General features: G+C 44.7%; 1 protein-coding gene across 1 annotated transcript in view; it reads left to right on the top strand.

Moving 5' to 3' along the window:
* Window positions 1-25,939, top strand: part of MTCH1 (mitochondrial carrier 1) — a 215,093-nt gene that overhangs the window by 122,190 nt on the left and 66,964 nt on the right. Inside the window, exon 10 of the mRNA XM_069238748.1 lies at window positions 21,439-21,506. Coding sequence (XP_069094849.1) covers window positions 21,439-21,506 — 68 coding nt within the window. The remainder of the gene's footprint in view (window positions 1-21,438; window positions 21,507-25,939) is intronic.

Below are 25,939 nucleotides of genomic sequence, written 5' to 3'. Positions count from 1 at the left end.
GGTAGTAGAAGAAGGACAGAGTATCTCCAACAACCAGATACGGTCAGCAATGGATGCTGCAGACACAGCTGCTAGAACGGTAAACACAGCAGTAACAATCAGGAGACATGCATGGCTGCGTACATCAGGATTTAAACCAGAAATACAGCAAGCTGTGCTGAATATGCCATTCAACGGACAGCATTTGTTTGGGCCGGAGGTGGACACTGCGATCGAAAAACTTAAAAAAGACACTGACACGGCCAAAGCCATGGGCGCACTCTACTCCCCACAGGGCAGAGGCACATTTCGAAAAACACAGTTTAGAGGTGGGTTTCGAGTACAAAGCACAGAACCCACAACCTCACAAACAAGACCCACTTACCAGAGCCAGTATCAGCGGTGAAGTTTTCGGGGACAATATAGAGGGGGACAATTCCAAAAGAATAGAGGAAAGTTCCAAAGTCCCAAAACTCCTCAAAACAAGCAGTGACTTCAAAGTCACACATCCCCAACACATAACATCTGTGGGGGGGAGACTAACTAAATTTTACAAACATTGGGAGGAAATAACAACAGACACTTGGGTCCTAGCAATTATCCAGCATGGGTATTGCATAGAATTTCTCAAGTTCCCTCCAAACGTCCCACCAAAAACACACAATATGTCAAAACAACATATAGATCTTCTAGGACTAGAGGTTCAGGCATTGCTACTAAAAAAAGCAATAGAATTAGAAGCAAAACACCAGAAAGGTACAGGAGTTTACTCTCTGTACTTTCTCATACCCAAAAAAGACAAGAGTCTGAGACCTATATTAGATCTCCGAACATTAAATACCTACATCAAATCAGATCACTTTCACATGGTGACATTACAAGACGTAATCCCACTACTCAAACAACAAGACTACATGACAACACTAGACCTAAAGGATGCATATTTCCATGTACCAATACATCCTTCACACAGAAAGTACTTAAGGTTTGTATTCCAAGGGATACATTACCAATTCAAGGTGTTGCCATTCGGAATAACAACTGCGCCAAGAGTTTTTACAAAGTGCCTGGCAGTCGTAGCTGCACATATCAGAAGGCAGCAAATACATGTGTTCCCGTACCTAGACGATTGGTTAATCAAAACCAACACGCTAGAAAAGTGTTCACAACACACAAAGTATGTCATAGAAACCCTCCACAAACTAGGTTTCTCAATCAACTACACAAAGTCACACCTTATACCGTGTCAAACACAGCAATACTTAGGGGCGACAATCAACACAGCAAAAGGGATTGCCACTCCAAGTCCACAAAGGGTTCAGGCATTTCACAATGTAATACAGGCCATGTATCCAAAACAAAAAATACAAGTCAAAATGGTGATGAAACTTCTAGGCATGATGTCTTCATGCATAGCCATTGTCCCAAATGCAAGGTTGCACATGCAGCCCTTACAACAGTGCCTAGCATCACAATGGTCACAGGCACAGGGTCAACTTCTAGATCTGGTGTTGGTAGACCGCCAAACATACACCTCGCTTCAATGGTGGAACAGTATAAATTTAAACAAAGGGCGGCCTTTCCAAGACCCAGTGCCACAATATGTAATAACAACAGATGCCTCCACGATAGGGTGGGGAGCACACCTCAATCAATACAGCATCCAAGGACAATGGGACACTCACCAAAAACAGTTTCACATAAATCACTTAGAACTATTGGCAGTATTTCTAGCGCTAAAAGCATTTCAACCCATAATAAGCCACAAACACATCCTTGTCAAAACAGACAATATGACAACGATGTATTACCTAAACAAACAGGGAGGGACACACTCAACACAGTTGTGTCTCCTGGCACAAAAAATATGGCATTGGGCGATTCACAACCACATTCGCCTAATAGCACAATTTATTCCAGAAATTCAGAATCAGTTAGCAGACAATCTCTCTCGGGATCACCAACAGATCCACGAATGGGAGATTCACCCCCAAATACTGAATACTTACTTCCAGAGTTCGGGAACACCACAAATAGATCTATTTGCAACAAAAGAAAACGCAAAATGCCAAAACTTAGCATCCAGGTACCCACAAGATCAGTCTCAGGGCAATGCATTATGGAAGAGTTATCAGGGATATTTGCTTACGCTTTTCCCCCTCTCCCACTCCTTCCATATCTAGTAAACAAGTTGAGTCAAAACAAACTCAAACTCATACTAATAGCGCCAACATGGGCAAGACAACCTTGGTACACAACACTACTAGACCTTTCAGTAGTGCCTCATGTCAAACTACCAAACATACCAGATCTGTTAACGCAACACAAACAACAGATCAGACACCCAAATCCAGCATCGCTGAATCTAGCAATCTGGCTCCTGAAGTCCTAGAATTCGGACACTTAGGGCCTGATTCCGATAGAGGCGGGCGGCGGTAGCCGCCCGCCTCGCGGGAACCGCCATATGGCCGCTCTGCGGTCGAAAGACCGCAGAGGCCATTCAGGCTTTCCCGCTGGGCTGGCGGGCGTTCGCCAGGAGGCCGCCCGCCAGCCCAGCGGGAAACCCCTCCCCACGAGGAAGCCGGCTCCGAATGGAGCCGGCGGAGTGGGTATGTGCGACGGGTGCAGTTTGCACCCGTCGCGTATTTCAGTGTCTGCATTGCAGACACTGAAATACACAGTGGGGCCCTCTTACGGGGGCCCCTGCAGTGCCCATGCCATTGGCATGGGCACTGTAGGGGCCCCCAGGGGCCCCGCGGCACCCCCTACCGCCATCCTGTTCCTGGCGGTATGGGGTGTCAGAATCCCAATGGCGACGGAGCGCGCTCCGCCGCCATGGAGGATTCTCCCGAGCAGCGGAAAGTCGGCGGGAGACCGCCGACTTTCCGTTTCTGACCGCGCCTGTTGGCGGTGCTCCCGTGGTCGGTGACCCTGGCGGTCACCGACGGCCAGGGTCAGAATGACCCCCCTAGACCTTACGCATGAATGTATGGAGGTCATAAAACAAGCTAGGAAACCTACCACTAGACATTGCTATGCAAATAAGTGGAAAAGATTTGTTTATTACTGCCATAATAATCAAATTCAACCATTACACGCATCTGCCAAAGACATCATAGGATACTTACTACATTTGCAAAAGTCAAAGCTAGCTTTTTCTTCCATTAAGATACATCTTACAGCAATTTCAGCTTACCTGCAAATTACGCACTCAACTTCTCTATTTAGGATACCAGTCATAAAAGCATTTATGGAAGGTCTAAAGAGAATTATACCACCAAGCACACCACCAGTTCCTTCATGGAACCTCAACATTGTCTTAACACGACTCATGGGTCCACCTTTTGAGCCCATGCACTCTTGTGAAATGCAATACTTAACATGGAAAGTTGCATTTTTAATTGCCATCACATCTTTAAGAAGAGTAAGTGAGATTCAAGCATTCACCATACAAGAACCATTTATTCAAATACACAAGCATAAAGTAGTTCTACGGACAAATCCTAAATTTTTACCAAAAGTCACATCACCGTTCCACTTAAATCAAACAGTAGAATTACCAGTGTTCTTCCCACAGCCAGACTCTGTAGCTGAAAGAGCACTACATACATTAGACATCAAAAGAGCGTTAATGTACTACATTGACAGAACAAAACTAATTCGAAAAACAAAACAATTATTTATTGCTTTCCAAAAACCTCATACAGGAAATCCAATTTCTAAACAAGGCATTGCTAGATGGATAGTTAAGTGCATTCAAACCTGTTATCTTAAAGCAAAAAGAGAACTGCCTATTACACCAAAGGCACACTCAACTAGAAAGAAAGGTGCTACCATGGCCTTTCTAGGAAATATTCCAATGAACGAAATATGTAAGGCAGCTACATGGTCTACGCCTCATACATTTACCAAGCACTACTGTGTAGATGTGCTATTGGCACAACAAGCCACAGTAGGCCAAGCAGTACTACGAACATTGTTTCAAACAACTTCAACTCCTACAGGCTGAACCACCGCTTCTGGGGAGATAACTGCTTACTAGTCTATGCACATCATGTGTATCTGCAGCTACACATGCCATCGAACGGAAAATGTCACTTACCCAGTGTACATCTGTTCGTGGCATTAGTCACTGCAGATTCACATGCGCCCACCCGCCTCCCCGGGAGCCTGTAGCCGTTTAGAAGTTGATCTTGAACATCTGTATATTTGTAAATATATTACTTTCAACTACATTATGTACATTACTCCATTGCATGGGCACTATTACTAGCATACGCAACTCCTACCTCACCCTCTGCGGGGGAAAACAATCTAAGATGGAGTCGACGCCCATGCGCAATGGAGCCGAAATGGGAGGAGTCCCTCGGTCTCGTGACTCGAAAAGACTTCTTCGAAGAAAAACAACTTGTAACACTCCGAGCCCAACACCAGATGGCGGGATGTGCACAGCATGTGAATCTGCAGCGACTAATGCCACGAACAGATGTACACTGGGTAAGTGACATTTTATATATATATATATATATATATATATGTTTGATGGCATGTGTAGCTGCAGATACACATGCTATGCATTATTCCGCCATCTAGTGTTGTGCTTGGAGTGTTACAAGTTGTTTTTCTTTGAAGAAGTCTTTTTGAAATCACAGGATCGAGGGACTCCTCCTCTCGGTCATACTGCGCATGGGCACAGAATCCGTTGTTAGATTGTTTTCTTTCTGCTGTCGGGTTCGGACGTGTTTCCTCTCTCTGCGAGATTTCGAATCGGAAACTTTAGAAAACTCCCTTAATCGCCGGTATTGTTTCGATCGCGTGCTATCAAACCTCGAACCGATAGTACCATCGGAATATAGACTTCACCATGCTGGGTGCGTGCCCCGACTCAGGCCTGTTCGGGCCTACCACGTGGAAGCCTGATGGATCAGACTCCATTTCGATTCTGTCCTCGGTGCCACGCAAAGTTTCCCTATACAGACCAACACCTGGTTTGTAAATTGTGTCTTTCTCCGGACCAACAAGAAGAGGATTGTGAGGCCTGTCGATCATTTCGATCAAAGAAGACCCTGCGTGATCGGAGAGCCAGAAGGTTAGAGATGGCGTCCAAAAGTACAGAACATCTCGACGTCATGGTAGAACAGGCGCAGACATCGCTCCCCATCCGAGACACCGTCTCTGAGCAAGAATCGGAAGAAGATAAGCCTATCACTGCTGGCCAGCACGTGAGTACATCTGCTCCCACACCCATATATAAAAAAGCACCAAAGGCCTTGGGTACACCACTGCCAGAAGGCCATGGTTCGACCCAAAAAAAGACTGTCGTCGACTGACTCTCGGGCTCGGTGCTGAAAAAGGCCACTCCTCTGTCGACTTCAGAGTCGAGTAAATCGGTAAAGAGTTCTGCCTCAGACTCTTGTAAGCGTCCTCACTCCTCGGAGTCGCAGCTTCGACACCCTGCTTGGGAGCTGAAACATCCGACTCCATTTTCAGGACTGAAAAAGATCTGGATTTCGGAACCCAAGAAAGCTTCTTATACAGGGGAACAAGGACTTTCGAGCCTCCTCAAACAAAGTTCAAAGTCAATGCAGGAATCTTACAGACCTTCTGATGAGGACACTGAGATTCAGCCTATACTGGAGGTTATGGATGAGAGACAATGCAGAATCCATCTACACAAACAGACGGGCAGAATTGTTACTGCACCTCCTTTGAAAACTAAAAGAAATCTGGCTTGTCAGGAAGAATTAGAGACTGTTCAACCACTAGCAAAAATTTACAAGCAAAAGGAGAAACCAGTACCTGCCCCTACTCCTCATTCACCACAGCTTTCTTTTTCTCCTCCACATACTAGTCCACCACCGTTGCCTTCACCAACGCACTCACAGTTCTCTCAGGGGGTAACAGTGGATCCATGGGATTTATATGACCCGGATCCTATTTCAGATAATGATCCTGACTTATACCCCTCCAAGCCTTCTCCACCAGAGGACACTACTGCATACAAGCAGGTTGTTTCCAGGGCAGCTGCTTATCATGGGTGCTTATGCTCACAGAAAATACCCCATGTTTGTCATAGCAGGAAAACATTATCAGTTCAAAGTTCTGCCATTCGGCATAGCAACAGCCCCAACAGTGTTCACAAAATGTCTAGCAGTAATGGCAGCCTACTTAAGAAGACAACACATTCATGTCTTTCCATATCTAGATGATTAGCTAATAAAATCAAGCAATTTTACACAATGTCAGCAACACACTCAGTACGTAATAGAAACCCTACATACACTAGGGTTCACTCTTTATTACCAGAAATCTCACCTTCAACCAGTACAAGTACAACCTTACCTAGCTTCTATTCTAAATACTCAAAAAAGCCCTAGCATATCCAAATACACAAAGGATACAGGCTTTCCAAAATCTCATACCACACATACAGCCAAATCAACAAAACACTGTAAAATGTATCATGAAGATTCTAGGAATGATGGCATCTTGCATAGCGATAGTACCACATGCAAGACTCAACATGAGGCCTTTACAACAATGCCTCTCACAACAATGGTCTGAGGCACAAGGTCAATTGCAAGATCTAGTGTTGATGGACCGCCAAACGCACACGTACCTTCAATGGTGGAATCTCAGCAATTTAATGAAGGGGCGGTCATTTCAAGACCCTGTGCCTGAGACCACAATAACAACAGACGCATCAAGGATAGGTTGGGGAGCTCGTCTAGACAACCTGACCATTCAAGGGGAATGGGATTCCAAACAGAAAGAATTTTACATAAACCATTTAGAATTATTAGCTGTGTTCCTTTCCCTAAAAGCATTTCATCCCCTTCTCAAACACAAGACTGTTTGATACAAACAGACAATATGATGACCATGTATTACCTGAAAAACAAGGTGAGACACATTCATCTCAACTTTCCCTTCTAGCCCTGACAATATGGAAATAGGCAATTCACAATCACATTCATCTGTTAGCAGAATACATTCCAGGAATACACAATCAGCTGGCGGATCTCCTAAGCAGGAACCACCAACAGACACACGAATGAGAGATTCACTTTCAGGACCTTCAAAAGTACTTTCACAAGTGGAGAACACCAGAAATAGGCTTATTTGCAACAAGCGAAAATGCAAAATGCCAAAACTTTGCATCCAAACATCCCCTATCCAAGGGCAATGCTCTATGGATCAATTGGTCAAGGATATTTGCTTACGCTTTTCCCCCTCTCCCACTCCTTCCCTTTCTGGTCAACAAACTAAGTCAGATATCTCTGACCATGATTCTCATAGCCCCAACATGGGCACGTCAACATTGGTACACCACACTCCTAGACCTGTCTGTAGTACCTCATTCCAAAATACCAATCAGACCAGATTTATTAACACAAAACAAAGGTCAAATCAGACACCCAAACCTCAGTGCTCTCAATTTAGTGATTTGGCTTCTTAAATCATAGAATTTTGATACCTAAAACTTCTTTCCAGAGCTAGACTCAGTTGCAGAAAGAGTGCGTATTTACTATATAGATAGAACTAAAGATTTTAGGAAAACAAAACTACTTTTTGTTGCCTTTCAGCAACTGCATAAAGGCAATCCTATCCCTTAGCAAGGGTTAGCAAGATGGATTGTTAGATGCTTACAAAAAGGTTACACTAAGGCAAAAAGACAACTTTTGATCACATCTAGAACACATTCTACAAAAAAGAAAGGTGCGTCTATGGCATTCTTAGGAAACATACCAGTGACTGATATATGTAAAGCTGCCACATGGTCTACTCCTCATACATTTACAAAACATTATTGTGTAGATGTATTTCCAAAACAACAGGCCAATGTTGGCCAAGCTGTCTTAAGAACATTATTTCAAACAACTTCAACTCCTACAGGCTAGCCATCCCCTATTTTTTTGCGAGGATTAACTGCATTGTAGTCTATGCATAGCATGTGTTCGTGGCAGGTAGTGCTGCAGATTCACATGCACCCTCCCTCTTTCCCGGATGCCTGTAGTCGTTGAAAGAGCTATGCATAGCATGTGAATCTGCAGCACTACATGCCACGAACAGATGTACACTGGATAAGTGACATTTTCCATATATATATATATATATATTCAATGGCATGTGTAGCTGCAGATACACATGCTATGCATTTTCTACCATCTAGTGTTTGGCTCAGAGTGTTACAAGTTGTTTTTCTTCAAAGAAGTATTTTCGAGTCACGGGATCGAGTGACTCCTCCTCTTCAGCTCCATTGCGCATGGGCATCGACTCCATGCTAGTTTGTTTTCTTTCTACCATCGGGTTCGGACGTGTTTCTTTTTTCTCAGTGCCACGCAAAATTTCCCTACACAGACCAAAATCTCATCTGTAATCTCTGTCTCTCCCCAGACCATCGGGAAGAAAATTGTGAGGCCTGCAGATCCTTCCGTTCGTAGAAAACTCTCCGAGACAGACGAGCAAGAAGATTCGAGATGGCGTCCATGAGTACTGAACATCTCGAAGTCGAGGAGGAGGACATCATGCACATGGCAGTCTCCGTCCGAGGGTCTGACTCCAAACAGGAGTCCAAGGAGGACAGACCGGTCATTGCAGGACAGCACGCCTGCCCTGCCCCAGCCAAGCCCAAACAAAAGGCCACCAAGCCTTCGGACTTGAGCCGAAGCTCTGTCTCTGAGACGATCCGGCACAGATCCTTCGAGTCCAAACCTCGAAAATCGCTCCCGGAGCCGAGGCCAACGTCTACTCCCAGCCTTTCGATACCAAAAAACCCAGCTTCGGAGCCGAAAAGCCCAGTTTATACGAAGGAACATGGACTTTCGCAAGTACTTAAAGAAAGCCATAAATTCACAGAGGGACATTCACAATGGAGGATATAGATGAAAGGCAAGCCAGAATTCATATTCACAAGGATACTGGCAAAATTATAACAGCACCTCCTCTGAAGCCTAAGAAGAAATTGACCTTTCAGGAACTATTGGACACTGCTCAGCCACCGGCTAAAGTGCCAAAGACTAAACAAAAATCTCCATCTCCTCAATTTTCTCCTCCTCAATCTCCTCCTCACTCTCTGTAGGAGGCTGCCCTGGCTTGTAGTGGGTACCAGAGATACTTACACCTTGTGCCAGGTCCAGTTATCCCTTATTAGTGTAGAAGAGGTGTTTCTAGCAGCTTAGGCTGATAGAAGGTAGCTATGGCAAAGCAGTTTAGGCTGAACTAGGAAACATGTAAAGCTCCTACTATACCACTGGTGTCATATGCACAATATCATAAGAAAACACAATACACAGAATTACTAAAAATAAAGGTACTTTATTTTTATGACAATATGCCAAAAGTATATCAGTGAGTATCCTCAGTATGAGGATAAGTTATATACACAAGATATATGTACACAAACCAAAATTAGGTAAGTAATAGCAAGAAAAGTAATGCAAGCAGTGTAGAATTACAGTAGATTGCAATAGGAGCACATAGGTATAGGGGCAACACAAACCATATACTCCAAAAGTGGAATGCGAACCACGAATGGACCCAAGACCTATGTGAGCTTGTAGAGGGTCGCTGGGACTGTAAGAAAACAGTGAGGATTAGAAAAATAGCCCACCCCAAGACCCTGAAAAGTAGGTGTAAAGTGCACCTACTACCCCCAGAGAGCACAGAAGTCGTGATAGGGGGATTCTGCAGGAAGAACAAACACCAGCAATGCCACAACAGTGGATTTCCGGACCTGAGTACCTGTAAGACAAGGGGACCAAGTCCAATAGTCGCAACAGTGTCGAGAGTGGGCAGGAGCCCAGGAAATGCCAGCTGAGGGTGCAAGGGAGCTGCCACCGGTTGAAAGAAGCTTGGAGTTCTGCAAGAAAGAAGAGAGCTAGGGACTTCTCCTTTGGAAGAGGGATGTCCCACGTCACGTGGAATAACGTGGACGTTATTTCACTCAGGCTGCAGTGGCAGGCCTGTGTAAGAATTGTCAGAGCTCCCTATGGGTGGCAAAAGAAATGCTGCAGCCCATAGGGATCTCCTGGGACCCCAATGCCCTGGGTACCTCAGTACCATATACTAGGGAATTATATGGGTGTACCAGTATGCCATTGTGAATTGGTAAATTTTGTCACTAGCCTGTTAGTGACAAATTTGGTAATATATTCACCTATATGTCTAACCTTCAGGACGCCTGCAAAACCGCAACAAAGTAGCAAGATGACTACTAGCAACCTTGTATCGCTTCATCCTGACGGCTTTCTCGCCTGTTTCCTGGCGGTGCATGCTCTGGGGGTAGCCTGTCTCCTTCTTGCACCAGGAGCTCTGAAGAAATCTCCCGTGGGTCGACGGAATCTTCCCCCTGCAACCGCAGGCAACAAAAGACTGCATCACCAGTCCTCTGGGTCCCCTCTCAGCACGACGAGCGTGGTCCCTGGAACTCAGCAACTCTGTTCAAGTGACTCCCACAGTCCAGTGACTCTTCAGTCCAAGTTTGGTGGAGGTAAGTCCTTGCCTCCCCACGCTAGACTGCATTGCTGGGTACCTCGTGATTTGCAGCTGCTCCGGCTCCTGTGCACTCTTCCAGGATTTCCTTTGTGCACAGCCAAGCCTGGGTCCCCGACACTCTAACTCTGTCCTCTGGTGTCGTGGGACTCTCTTTTGTGTCTTCGGGTGGACTCCGGTTCACTCCTCTTCCAAGTGCCTGTTCCGGTACTTCTGCAGGTGCTGCCTGCTTCTGTGAGGGCTCCCTGACTTGCTGGGCGCCCCCTCTGTCTCCTCATCCAAGTGGCAACATCCTGGTCCCTCCTGGGCCACAGCAGCATCCAAAAACCCTAACCGCGACCCTTGTAGCTAGCAAGGCTTGTTTGTGGTCTTTCTGCGTGGGAACACCTCTGCAAGCTTCTACACGACGTGAGACATCCATCCTCCAAAGGGGAAGTTTCTAGCCCTCTTCGTTCTTGCAGAATCCCCAGCTTCTACCATCCGGTGGCAGCTTCTTTGCACCCTCAGCTGGCATTTCCTGGGCATCTGCCCACTCTCGACATTGTCGCGACTCTTGAACTTGGTCCCCTTGTTTCACAGGTACTCAGGTCAGGAAATCCACTGTTGTTGCTTTGCTGGTGTTGGTCTTCCTTGCAGAAACCCCCTATCACGACTTCTGTGCTCTCTGGGGGTTATAGGTGCACTTTACACCTACTTTTCAGGGTCTTGGGGTGGGCTATTTTTCTAACCCTCACTGTTTTCGTACAGTCCCAGCGACCCTCTACAAGCTCACATAGGTTTGGGGTCCATTTGTGGTTCGCATTCCACTTTTGGAGTATATGGTTTGTGTTGCCCCTATACCTATGTGCTCCTATTGCAATCTATTGTAACTTTAGACTGCTTGCATTACTTCCTTTTGCTATTACTGCATATTTTTGATATTGTGTACATATATCTTGTGTATATTTGGCATTCTCATACTGAGGATACTCACTGAGATACTTTTGGCATATTGTCATAAAAATAAAGTACTTTTATTTTTTAGTATATCTGTGTATTGTGTTTTCTTATGATATTGTGCATATGACACCAGTGGTATAGTAGGAGCTTTGCATGTCTCCTAGTTCAGCCTAAGCTGCTCTGCTATAGCTACCTTCTATCAGCCTAAGCTGCTAGAAACACCTCTTCTACACTAATAAGGGATAACTGGACCTGGTACAGAGTGTAAGTACCCCTTGGTACCCACTACAAGCCAGGCCAGCCTCCTATATGCGTATTTCCACATACCCATCCATCCAGCGCACAGGAAATACCTCAGGTTTGTAATTCACGGAAAACATGATCAGTTCACAGTGTTATCCTTTGGAATAACAACAGCTCCCAGAGTATTCAGAAAATGCCTGGCAGTAGTAGCGGCCTACCTAAGAAGACCACACATTCATGTCTTCCCATATATCGACGATTGGCTAATAAAGTCCAACAGTCATACACAGTGTCAAAACCATACCCATTATGTAATACAAACCCTACACACCCTAGGGTTTTCCATAAACTACAAAACATTGCACATACAACCTGCGCAAATTCAACAGTATTTAGGAGCCACACTAAATACACAAACAGCACTCGCAAGCCCAAGTCCACGAAGAATACAAGCATTTCGCAATGTATTAACACAAATACAGCCAAACCAACAGCACACTGTCAAATTCGCCATGAAACTGTTGGGCATGATGGCATCCTGTATCGCCATTGTCCCACATGCAAGATTAAACATGCGGCCTTTACAACAGTGCCTTGCACAGCAATGGTCACAGGCACAGGGTCAACTTCACGGTCTGGTGTTGATAGACCGCCAAACACACATATCACTTCAGTGGTGGAATTCCACAAACCTAAACAAAGGGCGGCCTTTTCAAGACCCTAAGCCTCAGACCATACTTACAACAGACGCATCAATGATTGGCTGGGGGGCACACCTCAACAATCACAACATTCAAGGGCAATGGGATGCCAAACACAAAGTGTCACATAAATCACCTTGAATTGCTAGCCGTATTCCTAGCACTCAAAGCTTTTCAGCCTCTTCTCACTCACAAGAACATCCTTATCAAAACAGACAACATGACAACAATGTATTACCTAAGCAAACAAGGAGGGACCCATTCACCCCAACTCTCCCTCCTAGCACAAAAGATTTGGAAATGGGCAATCCACAACAACATTCACCTGGTAGCACAATACATTCCAGGGATACACAACCAATTGGCAGATGTTCTCAGCCAAGATCATCAATAAACACACAAATGGGAGATTCATCCCCAAGTATTTCAGCCATACTTTCACCACTGGGGAACACCAAACACAGACCTATTCGCCACCAGCGAAAACGCGAAATGCCAAAACTTTGCATCCAGGTACCCACATCCTCTGTCCAAGGGCAATGCTCTATGGATGAATTGTTCAGGAATATTTGCTTACGGTTTTCCCCCTCTGCCGCTCATTCCATTTCTAGTCAACAATCTGCGTCATAACAAACTCAAACTTATACTTATAGCACCAACGTGGGCACGTCAACCCTGGTACACAACACTATTAGATCTGTCAGTAGTACCACATATCAAACTCCAGAACAGACCAGATCTGTTAACAAAAAACAAACAAATGATCAGGCATCCAGATCCCAGAATACTCAATTTAGCGATTTGGCTCCTGAAATCATAGAGTTTGGGTATCTACAACTACCAACTGAGAGTATGAAAGTAATTAAACAAGCAAGGAAACCCACTACCAGGCAGTGTTATGCAAACAAATGGAAAAGATTTGTGTATTACTGTCAATCTAAACAAATTGCCCCTCTTTCAGCATCAATACAAGACATTGTAGGTTATTTGCTGCATTTGCAAAAGGCAAATTTAGCCTCTTCATCTATTAAAATACATCTCACTGCAATCTCTGCGTACTTGCAAAATATACAACACAGCTCTTTATTTAGAGTCCCTTTTATCAAAGCCTTCATTGAAGGATTAAAACGCATTATTCCACCTAGAACACCTCCAATACCATAGTGGAATCTAAACATAGTGCTCACACGATTTATGGGGCCACCATTTGAACCTATGCATTTATACCAGATTCAATGTTTAACATGGAAAGTTGCCTTCCTAGTCGCAATTACTTCATTAAGAAGATTTAGTGAAATCCAAGCTTTCACAATTCAAGAACCTTTTATACAAGTACATAAACATAAAATTGTACTTTGGACAAACCCAAAATTTCTCCCAAAAGTTATATCACCATTTCATATTAATCAAACAGTGGAGCTACCAGTCTTCTTCCCACAGCCAGACTGTGCAGAAAGAGCCCTGCATACATTAGATATTAAAAGAGCCTTCATGTATTACACTGACAGGTCAAAATCCTTTAGAAAAACCAAACAGGTATTTGTAGCGTTCCAAAAACCACATATTGGTAACCCTATTTCAAAACAAGGGTTATCTAGATGGATAGTAAAATGTATCCAAACATGTTACCTAAAAGCTAAAAGACAGCTATTAGTTACACGTAAAGCACATTCCACATGGAAAAAAGGGGCTACAATGGCTTTTTTAGGTAACATACCAATGGCCGAGATTTGTAAAGCAGCCACTTGGTCAACACCACATACATTTACCAAGCATTACTGTGTAGATGTATTAGCAACACAGCAGGCCACAGTAGGACAAGCTGTACTAAGAACACTATTTCAAACAACTTCAACTCCTACATGCCACGAACAGATGTACACTGGGTAAGTGACATTTTCCATATATATATATATATATGTTCGATGGCATGTGTAGCTGCAGATACACATGCTGTGCACATCCCACCATCTAGTGTTGGGCTCGGAGTGTTACAAGTTGTTTTTCTTCGAAGAAGTCTTTTTTCGAGTCACGAGATCGAGGGACTCCTCCCCTTACAGCTCCATTGCGCATGGGCGTCGACTCCATCTTAGATTGTTTTCTTTCCGCCATCGGGTTCGGACGTGTTCCTTTTCGCTCCGCGTTTCGGAAAGTTAGTTAAAATCTCTGAAAATTCGACGGTATTGTTTGCGTTCGGTATCGGGTTAGTTACAACAGATCAACACCGAATTTTGAAGAGCTCCGGTGGCCCTTCGGGGTTTTCGATTTCCCGGCAGGGCCTGTTCGGCCCGACCACGTGCGTCTTCAAGGCTAATGGAACGGACCCCATTCCGCTTCTGCCCCGAATGTCACAACAAGTATCCTTATACAGATCAGCATCTCGTCTGTAATTTGTGTTTGACTCGAGAACACAAAGAGGATACCTGTGAGGCCTGTCGAGCGTTTCGGTCGAGGAAGACATTAAGAGACCGAAGAGCAAGAAGACTACAAATGGCGTTGGCGCCGACAGGACAAAAACACTTGGAGGAGGAAGAAGAAACCTTCTCCATCGAGGATTCAGACTCGGACGAGGTCGATCCCGAACAGATGCCGAAAACCGTGAGTTAGACGTTGATACACAAAACTCATGGAAAAACCACTAAATCCCAGGGGATGCCACCGCCAGCAGGCCATGGCTTAACCCGAAAAATAGGTGAGCGACCATCGGCACCAAAAAAGGGCACGCATGTGTCGAAGTCATCCGACTCCGGTCGAGATACCGGCACAGAGCAGACTCGACCCCGAGACACCAGGAGGGTCTTTTTGGACTCATTCTTTTGGTCTCCCCCACCAGTAGTGGTAGTTTTGGGTATCCTTGTTTTGACCAAGTTGTCTGCATTCCTCCCCAACTCTTGAGGGGAAAGTGTACCTTGATCTACCAGGTACTGATGTAGCCTCTCATTGTAACAATTACTCAGCAGATACTCTTTCATGAATAGGTTTTTACAGCCCATCATAATCTTGTACCTTGTTACCAGCTAACCAACCACCCAACATTTATACTGAATAGTCCACAAACTCTACCTAAGTTTGGCTCTGGGTTTTTCGAGCCTCCCTGAACTTTTCAGTTGTAAGTCCAAAGCCCTCAATCAGGGTACCCTTCATAAGGTTATAGAATATTGAATCTGCCTCATTCAGTGTCAGGAGCATATCCCTGCACTTTCCTCAGAATAACTCCCATAACAGTGTGCTCCAGTGTTTCTTACCACATGCAGGGTCTTTTAAAGGCAGAAAACCATTTCACTATATCATCCCCTTCTGTGAAGGGAGGGGCAACTCGTTTTGGGAGTTGAAAGGTCTCTCTTTCAATACTTGGATGCTGCCACCAGAAATGGGTCTTAGACCCAACTCTTTTCTGTTGGTCTCAGTTTCCAAAAGCTGAGCCTTCAGGGCCAGTCTATTGGTCAGCCTGGCTAAGACCTTGTCTCCCTGTGTGGGTGCACTAATGCTGGGGCTAGAGGAGCTACCCTCATCCCCTTTGTCCACAGGGTCCTCTTCTATCCCAGATATTTCATCATTTACTCCATCTGTGCGGTGATTTTTCTCATGCTGTGCCACCAGAACCCTAAGCTTATCTGTAGTAGGACTTTTCTCAGTACAAATCTGGTATGTCTGGCAGAGTTTCTTTAGCTATATGCCTGGTAAGGGGCCAGGTCGAGCTCTTGGCTCTTTTTCTCTGCATCAGACATGTTTACTTTACTAGAAGTGGGACCCTTTATAAATGCGGACCCCCTTTTTGGATAGGCTAACTAAAGTAAGGACTTTTAAACTTTTCTAGTGTTGTAGGGACCTAACCAGAGCCCTAACAGTTGAAATAAAAATGCAATTAAGCTAAAAACAATTTGGACAGGTATTCATGTTCTCACAAATGGACAAAGTGGTATCAGCAAATGTAAAGTCTTCATCCCACTGTTGATACACCAGATGTAGGAGGCTGGCCCTCTATTTAGTGTGCAAAATTAGACACACTCTGTAGAGGATCCGGTGATTTACAGAGATAAAATGTAGACCACCTAATGCTCTAATTTTCTGGTAGCTTGGTCTAGCAGTTAGGTTAATCTTGGAGAAGTTCAAGGCATTTGTTGTATTCACAGAATCAATAAAGCAAGACACACACTCAAAAGACTAACTTGAGACCAATTTACAAAAATACCTCTGATTTTTATAAAATGTTTAAGACCAAGATCATCAAAATCGGGTAAGTCCTTTTTAAGTTATGAATTTTTTAAGCTTAGAAAATGTCTCTGTTTTGTGCGTAATTACGCACCATAGGAATCAGTGGAGAAATACTTTAAAAATGCATATAAGATCAGGCAATGTGTTTCCCAATGTCTCCTTTTTCATGTATATCAAGGTCGTCGGTGGGCCCTATGGACCAGTTGGAGAAGTTTGTGCGGCTCCCAGTTTTGGCTGGTGTAGTTGTAGAAAGTCGTTGGAGCTGGCGCATGATGACTGCAGGGGACCACTTGATAAAGCATTCCACAGGTGGACTTCAAGGTGAGTCCTGTGGTGCCCCTTGGAGCATGGAGGTCGCAAGGGTTGGGGGACCCTTGGGACACAGCTGGATCTTTGGTGTAGGGCACAGGGCTGCCGGGTGCAGAGCGAATCTGTGACCCAGGAGCTGTGTGCAAAGGTGCCCTTGGAAGCAGGAGGTAGGTCGCGTTGGGGGACACTTGCAGGTCAGCAGGGGTACTCTAGTGGGAAGACCTGGTGTTTTCCAAAGTCCCTCGACTGGGGCTTTCTCCTGGTCCCTTTTCAGTCCAGAGTGGACTGTCCTTCTGGGGTTGGATGTGGAGTGACCAGTATCTGGGGCTATTGCACGGTTTGACCACTGAAGGCCGCAGTGCCACCAAACGTGGCACACTGGTAGGGTTTTTCCTCAAGGTCCATCGAATGGAGTTTGGTCCAGCTGCAGCATCCGGTTCCTTGGTCAGCAGCTGGCCAGTGAAAGTGACTTCACCGGTCTTCAGGTCTTTGTAACAGGTAAATGATGGCTTCACTCTGGATGAGATCTTCGGCGATTTTCAGAAGTGTGGAGGTCCTCTGGGAGTTTGTAGAGTCCCTCCTATGTCCGAGCAACCTATCATCGTCAATTGTCGAGTCCTGGGTGCAACAGGCAGGGGTTGGCACCTTCTTCCTCTGCAGCAGGACTTCAGTCCTCGAGCCTTGGGTCTTCTTTGTGACTGGTCTTTTTTATCCTTGGAATCTGAGTCTCTGGTCTATGGATGCCCACTAAAGACTGTATTTAGTGGGCGTTTAAGGGAGTACCTAGTAGCGACCAATGGGTCAGTTATCTTAGGGTGGCTACACCCACTAAGGGACCCCTTCCTGTGGGCAGAGGTCACGTCCCTACACCTGGTTGGCTATTTTCCTTCCATGCAAGATGGATAAAATTAAAACCAAGGGGAACCTCACACGCAACACCTTAGGGGTGGTGCAAGCTGGTGCTGACCACTCCTCCTGTCCTTTGTGTGTTTTCCCGATGTTGCTCCCGCCAAAAGTGGGGGTTTGCAACGGAGGTGGCCATTTGCTGCAAGCATCAGGCTTGGGGGTCAAGTTTCAAGGGCGGTAAGCCCTTTGAAGCCTGCTAGGAGGGCAGTGCACATTCCTGGGCGGAAGTGTGATAGCACCTCTGCGTAGGAAAGGGCTTTGTCCTGGGATTCAGAGAGCAGTATCTCTCACCTCAGGGTTCCAGAATCTTGTGTGGTGGTGGTAGGCTGGTTGTGACTGGCCAGCAGGCATGTCAGGGTAGTTAGCTTTTGCAGGGACCACCTCTAAGGTGACCCCTTGGTCCATTTTGTAATAAATCCAATACTGGTACCAGTTTGGATTTATCATTCTGAGTTGTTTGATACCAAGCAACTCAGGGTTCAGAGTAGCCATCATGTAGCTGTGAAAACTCGTACTGACCAGTGTCCAGCACATGCATTAAAATGCCTGCTCTGTTCCGTTACCGTGTCCCAGGTTTGGCAAGGACACAGTAGGGGCATATTGCTCATGCATCTATGCCCACACATACAACATAGTGCACCCTGACTTAGGCCTGCAAGGCCTGCCAGAGGGGTGACTTACCAGCATGCAATGTGGACTGAACAGGGCACACAGGATGTGTACCGTGTCGAGTTTGCATTTTAGGTTTGCACCAGGACACTCAGCAGGTAATGGCAGTGCTGGGTGTTTCTGGATGCATGGCCCTAGAGGGTGTCAGAATCTGTGCTACTGCCCTCAGGGACCTACCCGTACCCCATGCCCTGTGTACATAAGTACCATTTACTAGGGACTTAGAGTGGCAGCTAAAGGTATTGCCATTTGTGCTGATGCACCTCAGCAGTTTCAGAGAAAGAGATCTGGCCCAGGGAACCTGGTTAGCCGGGGCCCTGAGCACTAACGGCTTTGAGACTACATCAAATACCAGGCAAAAAGTGGGGGCTAACCATGACAAAAGAGGCCTTTTCTCACAAGGTCCCCTTGTAATGACCACACATGTACCCCATTGTCCAGTGTGAGTGTACCGTCATTGTGGTACCATCATTCATTTTGTAATGAATGATGACCCTACAATGACATTTGTGTATGTCTGAGTTATGCGTGTTGTGCCAGTGTGTCCCCAGTCATGTGTGACACAATTGTGTACCCTACATATGCTTGTCACAGTACTTTTTCAAAAATTACTGTGACATGTATATGCTTGCAGTGGTCCCAACCTCCCATGCAGTCCCCACCCAATGTACACTGGCAATGTGGCGTCCCTACCTTCGAGTCCAGCGATGAGGGGTCCTGTTTTCACAGTGGGTTGGTGGCAGCAGTGACAACAGGTGTTGCCCAGTCGTGTCCATTCAAAGATGGGGTGGAATGTGGGAAAAAAGATGTGTTTTCTTTTTTTCTTGGTAAGGCACATCCAAACCTGCACGGCGGTAAGGGTGTCTGGGTTCCCGCCGTCAGCCACTTTTCCCTCTCCTGCCGTCGACGTGGGTGGTGTATCTTGGGGGAGACGGTGGTTCGAATGCGGGCTTTTGTCGATGGAACCTTCAACATCTAAATATGATAGGTGGACCGTCACAGCAGCAGATCGGTTTTCAGCCGAAAAATCGGCATCGGGACTGTTCCGCCAAGATATATGTCAGGCCCTAAGTCATTTTCTCCATCATTGGGAACACATTACCTCTAGTAAAAGAATGCTAGGCAGTGCACTGCATGGTTATTGCATTGAACTATATACAACCCCTCCAAAATATCCCCCACACACTCACAAGCTCCTGGCTATAAGACTGGCTCGCAAACAGTTTCTCCAAATCATTCAGGGGAAATTAGTTCTAATCAATGAAGAGAATATGATGGTGATGTATTACATACCAAAGCAAGGGTGCACTAATTTACCACAGCAACATCTGGCAGTGGGCAGTTTGCCATATGGTTCACCTAATGGTGGAACATCTCCCATGAGCAGGCAACAGCTTTACAGACCTACTCAGCAGGATGCATTAAGTCCACAAGTGGGAACTCCACCCATGTGTCCTTCACACTTGCTTTCAGTAGACAGGCATTCTGCATATAGACCTATTAGCTACAGTTGAAAAAACAAAATTCCCAAGGTTTGCCGCCAGATACCAATAACCACAATTCATGAGGAATACTCTATGGGTGAACTAGTCAGAGACATTTGCCTACACTTTTCTACCTCTCCTGCTGTTTCCATTTGTGATCAGAAAGCTCAGGCAAACTTCCCTCACCCTCAGTTCATTTGCACCAGTCCGGGCTAGGCAGCCCTAGTTCTTCACTCATAATGAAACTCCCAGTCAGCCACCACAACAGACTTCTTCTCAGACTAGACGTCCTCACCCAGAGACATAGACAAATCAGACACCCAAACTCAGCACAACTCAATCCTGGGATTTGGCACCTTAGGTCTTAGAGTTTGGGTACCTGCACATACTCCAGAAATGCATGTTCATCCTTAAGGCGACTAGATGTCCCACCATCGGCCTTTGTTATACAGCAAAGTAGAAATGATTTGTCTAGTACTGCATTGACAGTAAATCTAACCCTCTATTTCATGACACCTGCAGCAAAACATTGGAAGAAGGAAAAAACTTAAGGCGGGGCTTCTCTGTTCATGCTCCCAGGATCCAGAACAGCATGACCGCTGAACTCAAATTGGCACAAACTCTTCTTTAAATTTCAGAAAAAAAAGATGAGGGCACACCTTTTCAGATACTTTAGCTTTCCCATAGGGAGATATTCATCCTGGTAGCAGAGATCCCTGCCTGTACATGCAAAGTTACTCACAGTCTTCTTCAGTCCCTGGTCGCATGCCAGGAGACTCTGGGTTTAGGAGTAATCTGTTTTGGACCCATCTTTGTCCATGGGCAGACCACACTCTCCTCTTTCCTCCTTTTTATTCTCTATGTACACTTTTACCTCCTCTGCAATTATGTACTGCATGGCTTTACTGGTACACGTTCTCCATTGTTATAGGTACCACAACCTTTTTGACCTAGAATTATTGACATTATGAGTACTGCTGCAATGTGTTCCAGCCTAATTTGTTCATCCAAAAGTAAATATGTAGGCAAATTGTTACCTTTTCTGAGACAACTTAAAGCCCTTATCTGACTTGTAGAGAGCATACAAATTCCTTGCCTTCTTCCTTAGAAACTCGTAAATGTAAAGTGAAAAGTAATATAATCATTTCTCCCAAGTATTTATCTACTCACTTTAGGTACTCATTCCATGTGCCTTTTGACTCACAGTATGATGGAGGTATTGGTTTCTGTGGTAGAGAAGTACTGTATCTCTCCAAGAGTAGAGGTTTGCTAGGAAGACAGCCATAGTGGTCAGCAGAAATGTTTTATAGCAGAAGCATACAACTGTGAGATGCTGCTATGGTTGTAGCAGTCACTTTTGAAGTTCTACTAGGACTGACTCTTTATTTTTCTATATACCATAGAATTTCCCTGGTTTTGTATGTTTGTGTTTCCTTGGCCTCATTGAATTGTTTAGTACTAATTTGTATGCCTTGTTAACTGTTTTTGCTTTCTCTTAGATTGCTGTGAATCTGCTGACATATCCATTCTTTTTAGTTGGGGATCTCATGGCAGTAAATAATTGTGGGTAAGTTTTTACTTTATTTTCACATATCTCTTCCCCAGAGTATCACAATCCATCATTCTGTCTTTACTGTGTTGTTCCTTCTTGCATACCTTTATTTCGTCTAGTGTAATTTTAAATTTATTGAAGATATTTACAGTCAGTCTTTGAGGTAACTGAAGGGTGTAAGCAGTAACCGGAAAGTTTGTAACTTATACCTATTGCAGGTTCACATCCTGCCATCTGGTATTGGGTTCGGAAAAGAATGGCTCTGCAATTGAGTCTGGATGCAGTTCTGTGTGCCCCAGTTATGAATGCTTTATGATGTAGTGTTTAGCACTGAAACACAGAAAATTATTGTGACTTTTGGTGCCAACCAGATGAGGACAGAGTAGAATTTTTCTAAAGAAATATTTTCTAATTGTTGTTGCAAGTACTCTGGTTTTATGAAAAATGCTGTGGAGGATATAGAGAATGCTCCTTTCAAATGTTGTCCTTTAAATAATGGGATTTCTCCACGACTGGATCTTTCACAGATTCACATATTTGAACTATTCCCCATCGTCGAGCTTGCGAGTGTCGTGGTAACTGATGTATTTGAAGTGTGTCCTTACACATCCTGTAACAGTTTATTTTCTTTTGGACTGTATTCCAGTTGATATCTACATTTGTGCATGTCTGAGGTAAAGAAATCTTTACTCGAACATCATGTTTACTCTGCCAAGAAGTTACTTTCTATTGAAGGTTGGCATTCTGAATGCAAATATTGTATCCATCTGGTGCATAAGACCAAACATTGTAAGTTCTGAAAAACATTCTCAAGGTGACAGAGAAGCCAAAAGTAAACCTTTTGAGGTAGTCATGCCATGAAACACCATATTCTCCCATTCCTAAGAGTAGTAAAATGTTCCTCATCTACAGGCTACAGTGGTACCTGAATTGTAGTTTTTTTATTGTCCCTACAAACATCTGACTCCAAGACACAGGAAGCTGACGAGGGAGATCATGAAGAAAATACTGTTGTAGTTGTAAAGAAGGATGCATGAAACAACGGCCAGCTTTGCACCCCCATAAGAAGACCTGGCATACAAGCATCCACAATAAATTAAACCTCTACATACATCACAGTTAAACAGAGTGCTGTATACTGTTGTGGTGACACTACTTAGGTTTAGGAGGAGGATGATTTGCTTATTAAGTCATTAACTAATATAGAGGAGGCATGCTAAATGGGGGCCAAATTTATTTTAAGCCATTTCTTCCCCCTTTGGGGCAGATTGGCCTATTTTAATTAGGCCGATCTGCACCCAAGGGGGCCAGAATCCACTAGGCACCAGGGATTTTTTTTTTTTTTTTTTTACAGATGGGGAGTGACCCCTTAGGCAAGGGTCGCTCCTCTGGGGGGCAATTTTATTTTAGGCCATTTCTGCCTACCTTGGTGGCAGATCAGCCTATGTGTCTTAGGCCAGTTGGCAGAAACCCCTAGACTCCAGGGATTATTTTTTTTGCGCCAATTTCACACAAGGGAAGAGACCCCTTAGGCAAAGTCTGCTCCCCTGGGACGCAAATTTATTTTTAGGCCATTTAGATCGGCCTATTTAAATTAGGCTGATCTGCCGATCTGCCCACTAAGCACCAGGATTTTTTTGATTTTTTTTAATGTTTTACAGATTGGGAACGACCCCTTAGGCAAGGATTGCTCTCCTGGGGGGCAGATTTATTTTAGGCCATTTCTGCCCCCCCCTTGGGGGCATATCGGCCTATTTCTATTAGGCCGATCTGCCCCCGGGGGGGCAGAAACCACTTAGGCACTATGGATTGGTGTGTGTGTTTTGTTTAGGGGGCAGCCCCTTGGGCAAGGGTCGCTCCCCATGGAGGCACATTACTGTTGCCCATTTCTGCCCCCATTGGGGAGAAATTGCCCTATTTTTGTAAGACCCATCTGCCCCCAAGGGGGAGCAGATAGCCCACTAGACAACAGGGAAGATTTTTTTCTTCAAAAAAGAGGGTGTGGTTATGGTCATACCCTCACCCCAAATTAATAGGGACAAAGTTGTTCTGCTTGGAGAAGAAAGCCTACTAGATGCCAGGGAATAAAAAAAAAAAACAATGTAAAAATAGTGGGGTGGTGGCTACCAACCAGTATGGGCATGGTTATGCCCCCACCCCAACTGAAGGGGTAACAGTCTTTCAGCTCTCTCCCCGCACACTAAAACATTTTATCCCACGGCAAGCAAGAGGACGTTTGATTATTTTGGGTTTCGGTTTTACATTTGGGCCATGAGAGCTTGTCTAACTCTCAAAATCGTCCCACTTGGAATGGTGAGGGCTGCACTTTTGGGATTTTGCGACACTGCCATCTAGAAAAATCTACGAGACCTAGACACATCTGAAAACTAAACATCTGGGTGAATCCAGGATGGTGTGCTTCACATGCACCCCGCACCATTTTCCTACTCACAATGCCCTGCAAACCTCCAACTTTGCTTGAAATCACACATTTTCCCCACATTTTTGTGATGGAACCTTCCGGAATCTGCAGGGATCCACAAAATTCCTACCACCCAGCATTGTCACATCTATACCGATAAAAATACTGCCCCACTTGTCAGCCTAAAAACGTTTTTTTCCAAACTGCCCTTTTGGACCTGCCTTGGTTCCCCCTCAATTTCGACATGTTTTTGGCTCTTCCCTGTCACAGTCACTTTGCCCACCTACACAAGTGAGGTATCATTTTTATTTTGAGACTGAGGGGAATGTTGGGGGGTAGGAAATTTGTGTCTGTGCGGTGAGCGCACACAGAAATGTGGGAAAATGTGATTTATTTTATTTTTTTAGCTAAATTTTAGGTTTGCTGAGGATTCTGGGTAAGAAAGCACTGGGGGATCCACACAAGTCACACCTCTCTAAACTCCCTTGGGTGTCTAGTTTTCAGAAATGTCTGGGTTTGGTGGGTTTCCCTAGACAGTTGTTGAGCCCAGGACCAAAAACGCAGGTGCCCCCCAGGTAGTTTTGTATTTGATCATTTTGATGTGTCCACGTAGAGTTTTGGGGCATTTCCTATCGTGGGCAGTAGGCCTACCCACAAAGTGAGGAACCATTTTTATCAGGAGACTTGGGGGAATGCTGGGTGGAAGGAAATTTGTGGCACCTCTCAGATTCCAGAACTTTTTGTCACCGAAATGTGAGGTAAAGTGTAGTTTTTGCCGAATTTTGAGGTTTGCAAAGGATTCTGGGTAACAGAACCCAGGGAGAGCCCCCCAAGTCACCCCATTCTGAATTCCCCTAGTTTTCTAATTTTCAAAAATGCACAGGTTTAATAGGTTTCCCTAGGTGCTGGCTGAGCTAGAGGCCACAATCCAAAGCTAGGCACTTTCCAAAAAACACATCAGATTTCAAAGTAGAAATGTGATGTGTCCTTGTTGCATTTCCTGTCGCGGGCACTAGGCCTACCCACACAAGTGAGGTACCATTTTTATCGGGGGGTTCGGGGAACACAGAATATCAGAACAAGTGTTATTGCCCCTTGTCTTTCTTTTCCTTTTTTCCTTGTAAATGTAAGACAGTGTGTAAAAAAAGATGTCTATTTGAGAAATGCCCTGTAATTCACATGCTAGTATGGGGACCCCAGAATTCAGAAATGTGCAAATAATCATGCTTCTCAACACCTTATCTTGTGCCCATTTCGGAAATACAAAGGTTTCCGTGATAAGTATTTTTCACTCTTTATATTTCACCAAATGAATTGCTGTATACCTGGTATACAATGAAAACCCATCGCAAGGTGCAGCTCCCTTATTGGCTCTGGGTACCTAGGGTTCTTGATGAACCTACAAGCCCTATATATCCCCGCAACCAGAAGAGTCCAGCAAACGTAACGGTATATTGCTTTTGAAAATCTGACATTGCAAGAAAAAGTTAGAGAGTAAAACGTGGAATGAAATGGCTGTTTTTTTCCACCTCAATTTCAATATTTGTTTTATTTCTGCTGTTATTTTCTGTAGGAAAACCGTGAAGGATCTACACAAACGACCCCTTGCTGAATTCAGAATTTTGTCTACTTTTCAGAAATGTTTAGCTGTCAGGATCCAGCATTGGTTTCACACACACCCATTTCTGTCACTAACTGGAAGGAGGCTGAAAGCACTAAAAACAGTAAAAATGGGGTATGTCCCAGTAAAATGCCAATATTGTGTTGAAAAATTTGGTTTTCTGATTCAAGTCTGCCTGTTCCTGAAAACTGGGAAGATGGTGATTTTAGCACCGCAAACCCTTTGTTGATGCCATTTTCAAGGAGGAAACCACATGCTTTCTTCAGCGAACCTTTTTTCACATTTTTCTGAAAAAAACAAAGTTTTAGCTGTATTTTGGCTAATTTCTTGGTCTCCTCCAGGGGAATCCACAAACTCTGGGTACCTTTTAGATTCTCTAGGATGTTGGAAAAAAAGGACGCAAAT

Source organism: Pleurodeles waltl, chromosome 6 (genome assembly GCF_031143425.1).
Source record: "Pleurodeles waltl isolate 20211129_DDA chromosome 6, aPleWal1.hap1.20221129, whole genome shotgun sequence".
Classification (NCBI taxonomy): Eukaryota; Metazoa; Chordata; class Amphibia; order Caudata; family Salamandridae; genus Pleurodeles; species Pleurodeles waltl.
The sequence above is the reverse complement of the archived record's forward strand: the minus strand, read 5'-3'. Positions and strand labels throughout refer to the sequence as shown.